At 40.8% G+C, this 15,727-nt stretch overlaps 1 protein-coding gene across 1 annotated transcript; it reads right to left on the minus strand.

Annotated features, from left to right (window-relative positions):
* Nucleotides 1-13,424: 13,424 nt before the first annotated feature.
* On the minus strand, nt 13,425-14,360 carry LOC142210068 (olfactory receptor 10A7-like). The gene has a single exon (XM_075279098.1). It carries the CDS (start codon nt 14,355-14,357, stop codon nt 13,425-13,427), a length of 933 nt encoding a protein of 310 aa, XP_075135199.1. The 5' UTR covers nt 14,358-14,360.
* Nucleotides 14,361-15,727: the final 1,367 nt, after the last annotated feature.

Genomic DNA, 15,727 nt, shown 5'->3' on the forward strand with positions numbered 1-15,727 from the left:
GATGAAAAACTCTGTTCACTGTTCTACATGTTATAATCACTGAGCTATAACCATTATAACGTGACCCCCCCCCCCCCAGACATAGTTTCCCTGTTTCAGTATAAGTTCATACACCACAGTACTCCAGTAAGAAACCAGTGAAAGAAACACAGCAAAGGATATTGAAGTGACAGAAGTGGATTTCAGCACAGAATTTCACAGAAAGGAGCCAAAATCTGTTAATAAAGCAGAAGTATTGAAAATTGTGAGGAAATCTGTTTAAGGCCGGGGTCCCACTGGCTGGAAATGCCGCAATTTACTGAAAAAGGAGGAAAAAATTGGGTTTTTTACAGTATCTGCAAAGTGGATGAGATTCATGCAAATCCAATGCACGGTCTGCGTTTCAAACCGCAGCGCGGACACACTGCAATTTCCAAAACAGGCGCGGTTTTGGAAATCGCAGCATGTCAATTATATCTACGGAAACACCAGCGGCTCTCCCGTAGATATAATGATAACAGAAAGTCCGTGGAGGAAAACTCTGGGAACTTTCTGTTCAAAGCCCTGCGGAAAAAAACGCAATGCGTTCCCACCGCGGTTTTTCCCGCAACGCTCAAGCGCTGCGGACCATCCACTGGAGCCTTAGCCTAACTGGTTTATATACAATGAATAAACTTTACTTTATTGAAATATAACAACTATTTAATAGCTTTTTTTCCCATTAACTGCACTATAGAACATAAAACATAATATTTTTATGATCTACAGTAGAGTACTTACAGTGTGACAGGCTGCAATAGAGACATGGAGCAATATTTTAAATAAATAACTATTGCAGGTTTTTTTGTTATCCCATAATATATTGAATGTAAATAAAATAAAATGCCCCTAAAGTCCTTGAAACCAGAGAACATCAATGTAGAATATCAGATCAGATATAATGTTACATGAATACTCCTAAGCAGTTCCTGATGTATAAAGAATGATGTACAGTACAGTACTTACCGTGTGACTGTCAGGTGGCAGCCCCAAAATATATCAGCTTCATCACCTTATATACATCTTCCTCATTGTTGTATTCTGGGCTGAATATCTAGGGACAGATTTATTCTCATTACCCAGAACAGAAAGTTTACTTTAAGAAACTGACTAAAGAAAAGTTTTCATATTTTGAAGCATAAACTTTTATCATCTACTTGTACAAGAGTCTGCCAGAACTTACTTGAATATAACTTTAATATATACAGTTAGGTCCATATATATTTGGACACTGACACAAATTTTGTTAGTTTTACTTATTAACTGAAACATATTCAAGCCATAGTTATATAATGGACATGAACATAAAGTCAGGGGCATAACTACCGGGGTAGCAGCTGCCACAGGGCCTCGGACATTAGGGGCCCAGCGATAGCCGCTACTGCTGTGTTTTTTGTTTTTTTTACTTAATAGGCCTCCAGCCAGGCTCTATTTACTTACTAATCCTGGCAGGAGCCATACGTCTTTTCAGACCCCCGAGTATAACGACCGGAGGCCCAGGAGAGGTAAGGGAACATAAAAAACAGTGTTACCTCTTCGGGATCCAGGCAGGCTTCGGGCCTACTTCTGTGTCCCAGGTCATGTGACATCCCGGACGTCATTGAAGATGGTCGACACCACCAAGGAGTGCAGCGGTGCCAGGGATAAGTAAATAACAGTGGTTTTTTATGTTAGTATCCCCTCTCGGTGTCCGATTATTATACTCTGGGGTCTGAAAAGACTATAGTATTTGAGTTTGCCCTCCATATATTCAATTTCTTTTTCACTACACCTTTAGCAAATAAGTTTTAGGCCTCAATAGTTTTAAACATTGTAAATATGTAATGCAAGTTTCTCATGAGGGCTTAAAGCACATGGACCATTTGAGGAGTTAGGGGCTGCTGTAGAGGCGCTCATCCCCTAAACCCAAAATAGTCAGGTGCTTTTTTAGTAAGCCAATGTACGTATCAGTATATTTATGGAAAGGGGAGAACATACAAACTCCATGCAGATGCAACCCTAGGTCAGGCTCTAACACAGCAGCCCATTGTCATAAGACAACAGTACTAACCACTGATCCACCATGCGGCTCAGAAGGGGTCATAGCTTTTAGTTAGGTTATGTGAGACTAGTTTTCTATTTAGCTAAGACACTATGCTTGTTCAAAGAGGTTGGTGATACAGGTCTCTCAAGAGAGCTAACTGCTGACTGATAAGAATGCGGTTGCCCTTGACAGCTTCCTTAAATAATGGGCAATGGCCGTACCACAAACGGTATAAGACTGTCTACGGTGGGGACTATAAATCCTGTGCATTTAAGGCACAATTGTTAAAGGTGATGTCTTCACACACCTTACAATGTGACACAACAGAAGCTATGGAAAGCCATTGAGAAAACATAACCAAAACTGCTGCAAGAGTTTACTTATACTCTATAATGTTAAAATTTACCTCTCTATATAAGATCACTAGAGATGAGCAAACAGCGTTTGATCGAGTACATGTTTGATCGGACATCACGCAATGTTCGATTCGATATGAACACCGCGTTGCAAATGCACTTAAAATTCGATTCCCCTCCCACCTTCCCTGGCACATTTTCTGCACCAATAACAACGCAGGGGAGGTGGGACAGGAACTATGACATCGGAGGCCATGAAAAAACTAGGAAAAAGCCATTGGCTGCCGAGGACATGTGACCTCTATTTCAAACGAACAGGCGGAATCATCTCCGATTCATTTGCGGCTTGCACTTAGAGACAGACATCTGCTGAGGGCTAGTTAGGTTTTTAGATTCTGCTAGGCAGGGATAGCAAAGAAGAAGAACCACAACAGCTCTTATAAGAGCTACACTAAAGGGAGAAGCTCAAACAAGCTTGGCACAGTGTCTACCCACAAACGCCAAAGTGGGATTCACAGCAATTAAGCCAGGCTGTATCCGCGCAACCCAGCTTTCCACGGTGGGGATTAAGCTAACTGGGATACACTAAAATTGTATGCCCATATACCCTATATATGCTTAATCCAGGGTTCAACAGTGTGTTCCCCCCCTCCCCTGAAACTAAGGCGTATACACTGAAATTCTCAGCCCATATATGCTATATACGATTCATCCGGGTTGTCACGGTGTGTACCCACAAAAAAACAGTGGGATATACATTCTATTTCTCAGGCTATATACGCTTCATCCAGGTTGTCATAGTGTATACTCACAAAAAAGCAGTGGGATATACATTCTAATTCTCAGGCTATATACGCTTCATCCAGGTTGTCATGGTGTGTACACACAAAAATCAGTGGAATATACATTCTAATTCTCAGGCTATATACGCTTCATCCAGGTTGTCATAGTGTGTACCCACAAAAAAACAGTGGGATATACATTCTAATTCTCAGGCTATATACGCTTCATCCAGGTTGTCATGGTGTGTACACACAAAAATCAGTGGAATATACATTCTAATTCTCAGGCTATATACACTTCATCCAGGTTGTCACGGTGTGTACCCCCAAAAAAATCAGTGGGATATACATTCTAATTCTCAGGCTATATACGCTTCATCCAGGTTGTCACGGTGTGTACCCACCAAAAAGCAGTGGGATATACATTCTAATTCTCAGGCTATATACGCTTCATCCAGGTTGTAACGGTGTGTACCCACCAAACCATCAAAACCATCTAAAAATATGCAAGGCTACCGGTAAGGGACGTGGACGAGACCATGGGTGAGGCTGGGGGCGTGGGAATGCTGCTGGGGAGCAAGGTCTCGGTGAAGCCACAGCGCATCCCATGCCTACTCCTCAGGGGCAGCAAGCATTGTGCTTCTCCACAGTCCCCGGCTTGCTGGCTACATTAAGTAGGGTGCAGGGCACAAACCTAACTAGGCCCGAGTACCAGGAACATGTCTTACAATGGCTGGCGAATAATGCTTCCACCACATTATCCACCAGCCAGTCAACCTTTACCTCAACTCCTCCTCCTACACAACATTCTGGTCAGCCTTCCTCCCTGTGAAGCATGGGATTTTTCAAAAAACAATCAGGTCTTGAATGATGAAAAGAATCCAAGGAGTTTATTTCAGGAAGTCCAGTTTTAACAAAAAATAATAATTCTTCAGAAAATCTCCATAATGTATACAACAAACACCTTGTACCTCAGGCTGCTGTAGTCTCACAAACAATTCATCATGTGAACTTCACCAACACACACCCAGCTTTCTGGGAATTGGAATCATTTTATACCTTAGACATTTCCCATAATACTCTGCAGTTTTCCCTATAAAACCCTGGAGTTGCTGCAGACTTGCCTCTTATAAGATCAGGGGAGACACACCCAGTGCAACTCCACTACTGCAGGTAAATATACAAAAAACACTTTATAAATCCATGTTAATGTGAACAGTTCCTTAGTGTTAGTATATGGTTCCCAGATGGTAAGACAAGAAATAGTAGGAAAATAGAGCATTAGGTGGCCAGCCTAATGAGGAAAGAAAGAAATAAGAAGCAGTAATAGAACATTCACACAGAGATATTACCAGATCTGGGGACTTATGTACCACCACTAAGGTTACAAAGAAGAAATCACATGGAAACATAACACAAAATAGTTTACCTCTTCACATTCCTCCCCCCTTAAGAAGAAGCTTGTCCTTCTTCAGACAGCTTTCACTTCAGCACCATACCTAGACAAATGATCGGCATTTTGGTGCTTGGACCCTGACCGATGTTGTATCTCAAATTTAAATGGCTGTAATGCTAAATACCATCTAGTTATTCTGGCATTTTTGTCCTTCATGGTATGAATCCAAGTGAGGGGATGATGATCCGTCACTAAAGTAAACTCTCTTCCTAATAAATAATAGCGTAATGCCTCCAATGCCCACTTTATCGCCAGCCCTTCCTTCTCGATTGTAGAATACTTTTGTTCACGGGGAAAAAGTTTCCTACTTAGATAAAGAATAGGGTGTTCCTCACCATTAATCTCTTGACTCAGGACTGCCCCAAGTCCCACCTCAGATGCATCCGTCTGTACAATAAATGGTTTGTCAAAGTTTGGGCTTTGTAAGACTGGTTCTTTACACAAAATTTCTTTTATTTGTTCAAAAGCTAAATCACATTCTCTTGTCCATATCACGTCCTCTCTACTGTTCTTTTTAGTTAGGTCGGTTAAGGGAGCAACGATAGTAGCAAAGTTTGGAATAAAACGTCTATAATAGCCAACAAGACCTAAAAAGGATCTGACCTCTTTCTTTGTGGCTGGAATAGTTGCAGATTGAATGGCTTGTACTTTGGATATCTCTGGCCTTACTTTACCACTACCCACAATAAACCCAAGGTACTTTGTTTCTTGGAATCCCAAAGCACATTTACGTGGATTAATTGTAAATCCTGCTTTCCCAATTTCAGTTATCACCTTTTCCAAGTGATACAAGTGCTCTTCCCATGATTTGCTAAAGATTACCACATCATCTAAATAAGCAGCACTGTACTCCGTATGATCCTTCAAGAGTAAGTCCATGGCTCTTTGAAACGTGGCTGGAGCACCATGAAGACCAAATGGCATGTTTCTGAACTGATACAAACCATTAGGCATCACAAAGGCAGTTTTTTCTTTTGATTTCTCATCAAGTGGAATTTGCCAGTACCCCTTACATAAATCTAGGGTAGAAATATATTCTGCACACCCCAATCTATCTATGAGCTCATCAATACGTGGCATTGGGTAATTGTCAAAACTAGATATAGCATTAATTTTACGAAAATCTATGCAAAATCTTATTGTCCCATCTTTTTTCCCAATCATCACTACAGGTGATGACCAAGGACTTTTAGAGGGTTCAATAACGCCCAATTTAAGCATTTCCTGAACCTCATTTTCAGCCTTACCCTTTAATTTTTCAGGTATACGATAAGGTCTATGTCTGATAGGCGGATGATCTCCAGTATTTATTGTATGAGAAACTAAAGACACACGGCCAGGCTTACTTCCAAAAATATGTGAACTAGACCCAATAATCTTCCTCAGGTCACAATGTTGCGTTTTAGATAACTTTGGATTCAATGTTACCTCTGACCAGTGAGCACAATTTTTCAACAAATCATACATTTCTTCAGACACATCTTGTGAAGACTCTGCTACAATAGTACACGTAGTGTTATCTTTAGGACCAACCTCTGGTTCAATCCAACGTTTTAATAAATTTACATGGTAAACCTTATTTTTTTGTTTTTTATCTGGGGTTTCAATTTCAAAGTCAACAGGACCTGTTTGTCTAACCACTTTATATGGCCCTTGCCATCTGGCCAACAACTTATTCTCACTACTGGGAAGTAAGAGAAGAACCTTATCCCCAACTTTAATTGATTTATTTTTGGCATGTTGATCATACCATTTCTTTTGGTAAACTTTTGCCTTGTGGACATTATCATGAGCTACCTTAATCAATTTCATTAATCTCTCTCTCGTTTCCAATACATGTTCTACCACATTTTTCTGATGACCATCTTTACCTTCCCATACCTCTTTAATAACATCCAAGAGTCCCCTGGGTCGTCTCCCATATAACAATTCAAAAGGGCTAAACCCTGTAGACTCTTGTGGAACCTCACGATAGGCAAATAATAGAAAGGGCAACCATTTGTCCCACAGTTTTGGATCGTTATGTGCAAATTTCCTAAGCATGTTTTTCAAGGTTTGGTTATACCGTTCAGTCAACCCATCAGTTTGTGGATGATAAGGGGTAGTCCTGAGAGGCTGTATACCAAGAAGCTTATAAACTTCTAACAGAAAGGAAGATGTAAAGTTACTCCCCTGATCAGTAAGGATTTGCTTAGGTAATCCAACCCTGCTAAACACCTTCAAAATTTCCTCTGCAACTCTTTTAGCAGTAACTGTGCGCATAGGTATGGCTTCAGGATACTTGGTACAGTAATCAACAATTGTAAGAATGAAACGGTTACCTTTGGAACTTCTTTCTAGTGGACCGATAATATCCATACCCACAGTATTAAATGGTTCATCAATTATTGGTAAGGGTATAAGCTCTGCTTTGGGAGGAGCTGAAGCAGTGTACTGACATATTGGGCAACTACGACAGTAAGTAGTGATCTCATCATAAACTCCAGGCCAATAGAACCGATAGAGTACTCTGGCCAAAGTTCTTTTATAACCCAAATGTCCAGCAACAGGAATATCATGCGCTAATTTCAAAATTTCTGGTCTAAACTTTTTTGGCACAACTAACTGTTGCACTTGTTCTCCTGTTTTTGGGTGACTACACACTCTATATAAAATATTGTTTTCCACCAGATAATAGGGTGTAACAAGCTGCTTACCACTTTCTGCAACCACTTTACTGTTAGTTAAACCGTGTTCATACAATGCATATAAGTCAATGTCCTGTTTTTGTTCAAATGCAATATCAGTGTCCCACAAGTCAGCATTTTTATACTTGCCATCCAGGGAAACTCTTCTCCTAGAGACATCCTGCTGTCCTGGAACTCTCAGAGGCTTTGATGATGGCGGCTCCATGATGTCCTCATGGAATGGGAAAATGTCCTCCAAAGTCTCACCTCTCTTGTGTGCCTTTGCTTTAGCTCTGGTAGTCACAGCAGACAGCTGGCTTTTCCCCATTAGCAAATCTTTGAATCCGGGTGTGGTTCTTCCAAGGATCACTGGGACTTGTAGTTCTGGAACAACAACTACTGGCATAGTAAAACATTTTTCATCCAACTGCAGGTCAATATTTGATGTGGAGTATTTTTTTGTATCTCCATGAACACAAGTAATTGGCACTTTGGGAGAGTCCATCTTCTGAGTTATTAGGTTCTCCTTTACCAAGCTTAATTTACTGCCAGAATCAAGCAAAGCATCCACGTTCTGTCCATTAACTTGGATTGGCAGCATGAAGTCACTGCTAGCAAAAAACAATCCAGACTTTGTGCCTTTAGTGCTTTTTCTGGGGCAAAATTTAGCTATGTGTCCCTTTTCTTGGCAAATATAGCACATTTTTTCACTGGTGACAGTTTTTAATGGACTTCTGGCTTCTTGACCTCTCCCTCCAGAGAAAGTTCTGAATGGTTTGGCTGGGCCAGTTGCAGACCTGCTTAGGTCTCTTTTTGCTAGGATAAAGTCCTCTGCCAAAGAAATAGCTTTGTCAGCATTTTTGGGCCGATGTTTTTTAACCCAAGCAAGAACATCAGCTGGAAGAATTTGTAGAAACTGTTCAAGTATGATCGCTTCACTAATCTGCTCAGTCGTCTTGTTGTCTGGTTTCATCCATTTCATGTATAAGTCTTGCAGGCGAGTAAAGACTTCCCTTGGACCATCAGTGTAGCTGTACTTGAGTTCTCTGAACCTCTGTCTATAGGTTTCCTCACTGATGTCATATCGCCTTAGAATAGTCTCTTTAACCAAGTCATAGTTATTTGCATCATTCATGTTCATGTGGCTATATGCCAGTTGGGCTTGTCCAGTAAGATATGGCGCCAGTCTTACCACCCACTGTTCCTTAGGCCACTGACAGGTATGTGCAATTCTTTCAAATGTGGATAAATAGGCTTCAATATCATCTTCTGGAGAAAGTTTAGTCATGCGAGGGTCTTTCCAAGCAACAGGCGGTCTCAGGGTTTGAAACAGCTCCCTCCAGCGTTCATCCTGACGTCGCAATTCCTCGCAATTTCTCCTGGCTTCCTCCATTTGCCTTTTTTCTGCATTGATCTGCTGCACAGTTAACCATTTCATAAGGTCAGCAATGCTCTCTGGTAAAGTCTTTTCAGAAGGCTCAGCAACACTTGGAGTTAATGGAGCAGCTGTGGCTCCTTGCCCTTCTGCATCCTCCTCTAGCAGTGCTCTCTGTCTGACACCTTGACTTTCCATATTCACTAGTTTCCTTGCAACAGTTCGCTTTGCAGACTTAGTTGGTGGCTTTGCATTAATACGCCAGGAACGTGTCTTGTACATAACTCCCTTGTTTCTTTAGGCTTGAGTACTTACAGCAATACTCCAAAAATGATCCCACTTCTGACACCATATGTGAAGCATGGGATTTTTCAAAAAACAATCAGGTCTTGAATGATGAAAAGAATCCAAGGAGTTTATTTCAGGAAGTCCAGTTTTAACAAAAAATAATAATTCTTCAGAAAATCTCCATAATGTATACAACAAACACCTTGTACCTCAGGCTGCTGTAGTCTCACAAACAATTCATCATGTGAACTTCACCAACACACACCCAGCTTTCTGGGAATTGGAATCATTTTATACCTTAGACATTTCCCATAATACTCTGCAGTTTTCCCTATAAAACCCTGGAGTTGCTGCAGACTTGCCTCTTATAAGATCAGGGGAGACACACCCAGTGCAACTCCACTACTGCAGGTAAATATACAAAAAACACTTTATAAATCCATGTTAATGTGAACAGTTCCTTAGTGTTAGTATATGGTTCCCAGATGGTAAGACAAGAAATAGTAGGAAAATAGAGCATTAGGTGGCCAGCCTAATGAGGAAAGAAAGAAATAAGAAGCAGTAATAGAACATTCACACAGAGATATTACCAGATCTGGGGACTTATGTACCACCACTAAGGTTACAAAGAAGAAATCACATGGAAACATAACACAAAATAGTTTACCTCTTCACACTCCCCAAATGCCCAATCTTCCCAGCAGAGAATATATATACATATAATATATACACATATACATTTGTGACCCAATGGCAGAGTATAGAGATGACAGCAGCCTTATGAGGCCATACAGTGACCCAGTGAGAAGAGGCAGCATGGATCATTTAATCTGCTGCATCAGGCATTGGTTGATCCACACCAGATTCATATTCACAAAGGTGAGTCTCTACAAATTTTGGGGGGACAGGTGAGTACTCCTTGGGGTAACTATGGCCCCCGCTGCACTAAACACCCACTCCGATGCCGCACTACTGGCTGGGCAGGACAGCTTTTTCAGGTGAAACTCAGCCAGTTGTGGCCACAAATGCAGTTTGGCAGCCCAAAAGTACAGAAGATCTTCCCCAACAGGTGGCAGAGTGCACTCTAAGTAGAGCCCCCCCTGACAGAGTGGAGAGGGCATCATAGTGACATGACAATATAGTGTTGAGCTAGCAGCATGAGGAGGCCACAGAGTGGCAAGTTGATATAATGTGGAGGTAGCAACAGTCTTAGGAGCCCATACAGTCAGCCAGTGAGGAAGTGGCAGTAGCATGAGGAGACTATATAGTGAACCAATGGCATGGTGAGGAGGTGGTAGCAGCATGAGGAGGCCATGCAGTCACCCAGTTGCAGAGTAAGGAGGTGGCAGCAGCGTGAGTAAGCCACTGAGTGGAAAGTTGCTATAATGTGGAGGTAGCAACAGCCTTAGAATGCCATACAATGACCCAGTAGAAGAGTAAGGAGGTGGCAGCAGTGTGAGGAGGCCATACAGTCACTCAGTGGGAGAGTTAGGAGGTGGAAGTTGTGTGAAGAAGCCATACAGTGACCCAATGGAAGAGTGAGGAGGTGGTAGCAGCATGATGAGGCCATACAGTGACTCAGGGGCAGATTGAGATGAGGCAGCATGGATCATTTAACCTGCTGCATCAGGCATTGGTGGGTGGAGATCCTGGCTGATCCACACCTGATTCATCTTCACAAAGGTGAGTCTCTACAAATTTTGGGTGGACAGGCAAGTACTCCTTGGGATAAGTATGGCCCCCGCTACACTAAACATCCGCTCTGATGCCACACTACTGGTCAGGCACGACAGCTGTTCCAGGCCAAACTTGGCCAGTTCTGGCCACAAATACAGTTTTGGCTGCCCAAAAGTCCAGCAGATCTTCCACAATAGGTGACAGGGTGCACTCTAAGCATGCCACCACCTGCTGGTTCAAGTTCTGCTCTATGTTTAGCTGTTGATGAGCAGTTTCTTCACTATGCAGGTGAAAACAGTTGCTAACCAGTGACTCTAGGCTCAGGCTGCTGCTGATGGAGACCATACTGTTCCTACCACCCCCACTCTCTCCCACAGCTGTGAGAGGGTGGACGATGGTGATGTGTCTGTCAGAAACATTTAGACCTGTGGCCCTCCCCTGGACATAGCCTGTTGCCTCTCTGTTTCACATACTGGCCTGTAATTTTATAACGGGAATAAAATGGCGAATATGTTCCTAATTTGTTTCCCCACTAACAAACACCTTTAAAATAAGTGTGAGAATAACTGGTAACTGTGGAGATTGGAGGCTAAGAATTCTTGATTTTTGCTACGATTGTTTTGAGAAATGGCTTGAAAATTTATACTCTGCACAGAATGGCTAATTTGCGCCTAACATTTTTTAGAATAGAACAGCATAAAGGCCCTGTTAAATCAGGACTGTATAGATGTGCAAATAATTATCTCTCACCGATATCTTTAATAAATTAAAAATGTAATAATTAAATTTAGATTCAATTTTTATTACGAAAAAGTTGATGTAACTTTACAAAGCATTATGTTACATTTTATCTTTCTAATTAAATTTCTTACTTTTTAACTTTTTTTTACTGTACCAACAAGTTGTCGATGAGGATAACAACATGATAGCTACCATCTCGTCTGATGCCAATTTAAATATTCTTTTAACCTCAAATTACAATATTGTGGCTTTTTACGTAAAGGAAGAGAGTAAAAATGTAGAGATGACATTTTTTTTAATTACGAAGAAATCTAAACAATGAAATATGTTAATTAAATTATTTAACTCTTTAAATGTTTAAAAAATTATCAGTTTATCAATTTTTCCGCAATCGGCCTTATTTTAAGAGACTGATTTGAATAATGAGGTTGTGGCTATGTGGATGTTGAGCCCAAGACAGGTAAGTATCAGTATTTTTTTTACTTTTAATTATGTCACACCCTCCCCCCCCCCCATCCCGGGAACATCGGGGGGCAATCGGGACCCAAATATATGATATAACTCCTGAGTTGCCACGATCATGTTTGACCGCAGCATCTCAGGGGTTAACATCAACAATCGGAGCTGAGCTTCAAGCGGGGGTGTTAGAGGACAGTGTCAGCCATTACATACAGCTGATCTTGCAAAGCAAATGGTAGCAAAGGTAGCAAAGGAATACGTGGAATGAAAACATTTGCTCCCTTAGAGTTTCCCATAAGAACATTAAGCCTGAGACTCTTAATGCACAATCTTGTGCCGTTACACATTTTTGGTGGGTCAAGGTTCCGAATCAAAATTATAGTGACTCCTATTTTTAAAGGGAGTTTATGCGGTGGCGTTACAGGAGGCTCCAAAGAATTCAGGAACTCCAATGGATACAATACAGCTTGCTCACTCTCCATGACTAATTCTCTGAATTAGTAGATTTATGGAGCTGACACTATCATTTTTAGGTGCAAGGATTGCACGTTCACAAAGCCACTGATGGTTGTTAAAATTGTTACAAATATCAGGGAAAACTTGGTCAATAAGCTCCATTACCGAAGATGTCATTTCACAAAAATCTTCCAGAAAGGAAATGAGACCAGTAATGGAATCAGTAGGGAACTAGTAGCTGGTGTGTAAATTTATCCGCAGTTGTATTTCCCATCAAATGAACCTGCATATTGGTAGTGAGAGTTTGCTTCTGAACATGTATCCACAGATAAGAAGACTTTAGACAGGCATTCAGCTCATCCGCTGGTGTTGCTCCCTTAAGAACAGGTAACGTCTGGCAGAAGTCACCTGCATAAATACAACAATTCCCCCCATTAAAAAATCAGCTCCCAGCAGATCTTTCAAGGTGTGATCAAGGGCCTCAACTGCTTTCTTGTGCGCCATGGTACATTCATCCCAAGCAATTACTTTGCAAGTTTGTAATACCTTAGCTTTCCCAGAGCCCTTAGGCTGGGTTCAGACAAGGTTTTTTGGACCGGATTTTGATGCGGAAACCGCCTCAGAGTCGGGTTAAAAAAACGTCTAGCCACGACTGAATGCCGGTGCAGTGCATACAGTGCACCGGAATCCAGTCACAGCATTCCGCTCCGGATTAGGCCCAAATGAATGGGCCTAGTCAGTTGGGAGTGTCGCACCATGGACGTTAGCCGCTGATTCAGCCGCAGAATCCGCGTCAAGAAAGGGCATGTCGCTTGTGGAAATCTGAGCCATAGATACCAAAATTCACAGCTTTATGCAAAAGAAACCTATGGGGAACAGCCACTAAAGATACCAGACGTGTTTTGTCAGTGCGTGCGTGCATTGCATCTGTGTGTACTTGATAGTGAAGAGCTGTAAAATACCTGTCCATATTTTTGGCTCAGTCCATTTATTTCAATGCATGGTCCACTGAAAATCACAGATACCACAGTGGTGTACATGTTGCCTTAACTGAGCTGTGTTAACAAAACGTAAAATATACTTGGCATATCATATTGTGTTAGCACAATCTATTATATTAAAAAATATTAGAATGAAAGTTCTTTCAATTGTTCCAAAACTTTTTTAAGTGTCCTTTTTATGTCCTGGTTTCTGAGACTGTATATTATAGGGTTAATCAGAGGAGTAAATACAGTGTGCAGTAAGGAAATAATCTTATTGATGAGCATTGATTGTTCTTTAGTTGGGATCATGTATTTAGCTATGAATGTCCCATAAAATGTCCCCACAACAATAAGATGAGAACTGCAGGTAGAAAAGGTTTTCTGTTTGCCAGTTGTAGACGGTATCTTATATATGGTGAGAAAGATACACACATAGGTTACAGTGATCAAACCACATGGGAAGATAAATATTGGCATAGAAAGTAATAATGCTTTCAGATCTACAGCAGAAGTATCTGAGCAAGAAAGCTTCTGAAGAGGAAAAAAGTCACAGTAGAAATGGTCAATGATATTGTCATGGCAAAAATCAAAGTTTGAAATAGGAAAAACACCAACAAGATTAAGAGTAAGACCCACCAACCATGGCCATACTGAAAGACAGATCTGGTGCTTGAAGTCCATGATACTAGAATATCTTAGAGGGTTGCAGATGGCCAAGTATCGATCATACGACATCACCGCAAGAAGATAACATTCTGTAACCATTGTACCACTGAAGAAGTATAACTGGGTGATGCAGCCAAGATAAGTCATTATTATCCCCCCAAGTAAAATGGCACCGAGCATGTTGGGAACAATGTTTGTAGAAGATACAAGATCAGTAAAAGAAAGATGGCAAAGGAAGTAATACATGGGGGACTGGAGGTGGACATTGGTGGACACTAGGACAATGATAAGAAGGTTTCCCAAAACAGTAAAAATGAAGATGATCAAGAAAAATATGAAGAGCACAATATTGAACCTGTGAGTGTTTCTAAAACCCAATACAATGAATTCTGTCACTCTTGTTTGGTTCATTGTAATTATACTGAATTATCAGATCTCTAATCTAGAACATAGAATCAAAATTCATTCTACAGTAGATGAAGACCTTATAAAAATAGACGGTAAAGCATCTTATACTTGGTAGACATTTTCTTAACTATAGAATTTTATCACACGGGATGCTTGTCAAGATAACATTCTCCATGCTACTACCATACTGCCAATAACAACCTTAACTGTTAACACAAGGCAGAATGGATTCATAGACTTGTGTGCTTAATATTGAATCCTGAGGAGGCAAAGTTTTCTGCTGTCCAGTTGTGCCATACTTCTTCTTCAAGGTTTAGAAACTTAATCTCTATTTTTTAAACTTAGAATAAATCAATAATACAGGTATAATACAATACAGTGTGTTGTATATCTTACCAAAGAAAAATGCTTCTTTCTCCTCTGATCAGGTTGTTTTGCTTCACACTCAACCCGCTAAACTGACTTTCATTCTGAAGATTCCACTACTGTATATGTGTCTTGAGACAGACTGCAGGTCAAAAAACGTAGATTGCTCTTGCTCTTGTCTATAGAAGCCTGTGAAGAAGGGAAAAGGAGAAGACAGTAGAGGGAGAGAACAATTTCACCAGAAACACGGGATTAGTATGATGCTGCAGCTAAATGGAGCTTTCTATTGCAGATAAAGTATTTTATTCATATCAGTACAGGCCAGTTCTTCTCTATACAGTCCTATGAAAAAGTTTGGGCACCCCTATTAATCTTAATCATTTTTTGTTCTAAATATTTTGGTGTTTGCAACAGCCATTTCAGTTTGATATATCTAATAACTGATGGACACAGTAATATTTCAGGATTGAAATGAGGTTTATTGTACTAACAGAAAATGTGCAATATGCATTAAACCAAAATTTGACCGGTGCAAAAGTATGGGCACCCTTATCATTTTATTGATTTGAATTCCCCTAACTACTTTTTACTGACTTACTGAAGCACAAAATTGGTTTTGTAACCTCAGTGAGCTTTGAACTTCATAGCCAGATGTATCCAATCATAAGAAAAGGTATTTAAGGTGGCCAATTGCAAGTTGATCTCCTATTTGAATCTCCTCTGAAGAGTGGCATCATGGGCTACTCAAAACAACTCTCAAATGATCTGAAAACAAAGATTGTTCAACATAGTTGTTCAGGGGAAGGATACAAAAAGTTGTCTCAGAGATTTAACCTGTCAGTTTCCACTGTGAGGAACATAGTAAGGAAATGGAAGACCACAGGGACAGTTCTTGTTAAGCCCAGAAGTGGCAGGCCAAGAAAAATATTAGAAAGGCAGAGAAGAAGAATGGTGAGAACAGTCAAGGACAATCCACAGACCACCTCCAAAGAGCTGCAGCATCATCT

The sequence above is a fragment of the Leptodactylus fuscus genome, chromosome 6 (assembly GCF_031893055.1).
Source record: "Leptodactylus fuscus isolate aLepFus1 chromosome 6, aLepFus1.hap2, whole genome shotgun sequence".
Classification (NCBI taxonomy): Eukaryota; Metazoa; Chordata; class Amphibia; order Anura; family Leptodactylidae; genus Leptodactylus; species Leptodactylus fuscus.

Coding starts and splice junctions, on each gene's coding strand:
- LOC142210068 (XM_075279098.1), bottom strand. CDS start 14,357: ATGAACCAAACAAGAGTGACAGAATTCATTGTATTGGGTTTTAGAAAC.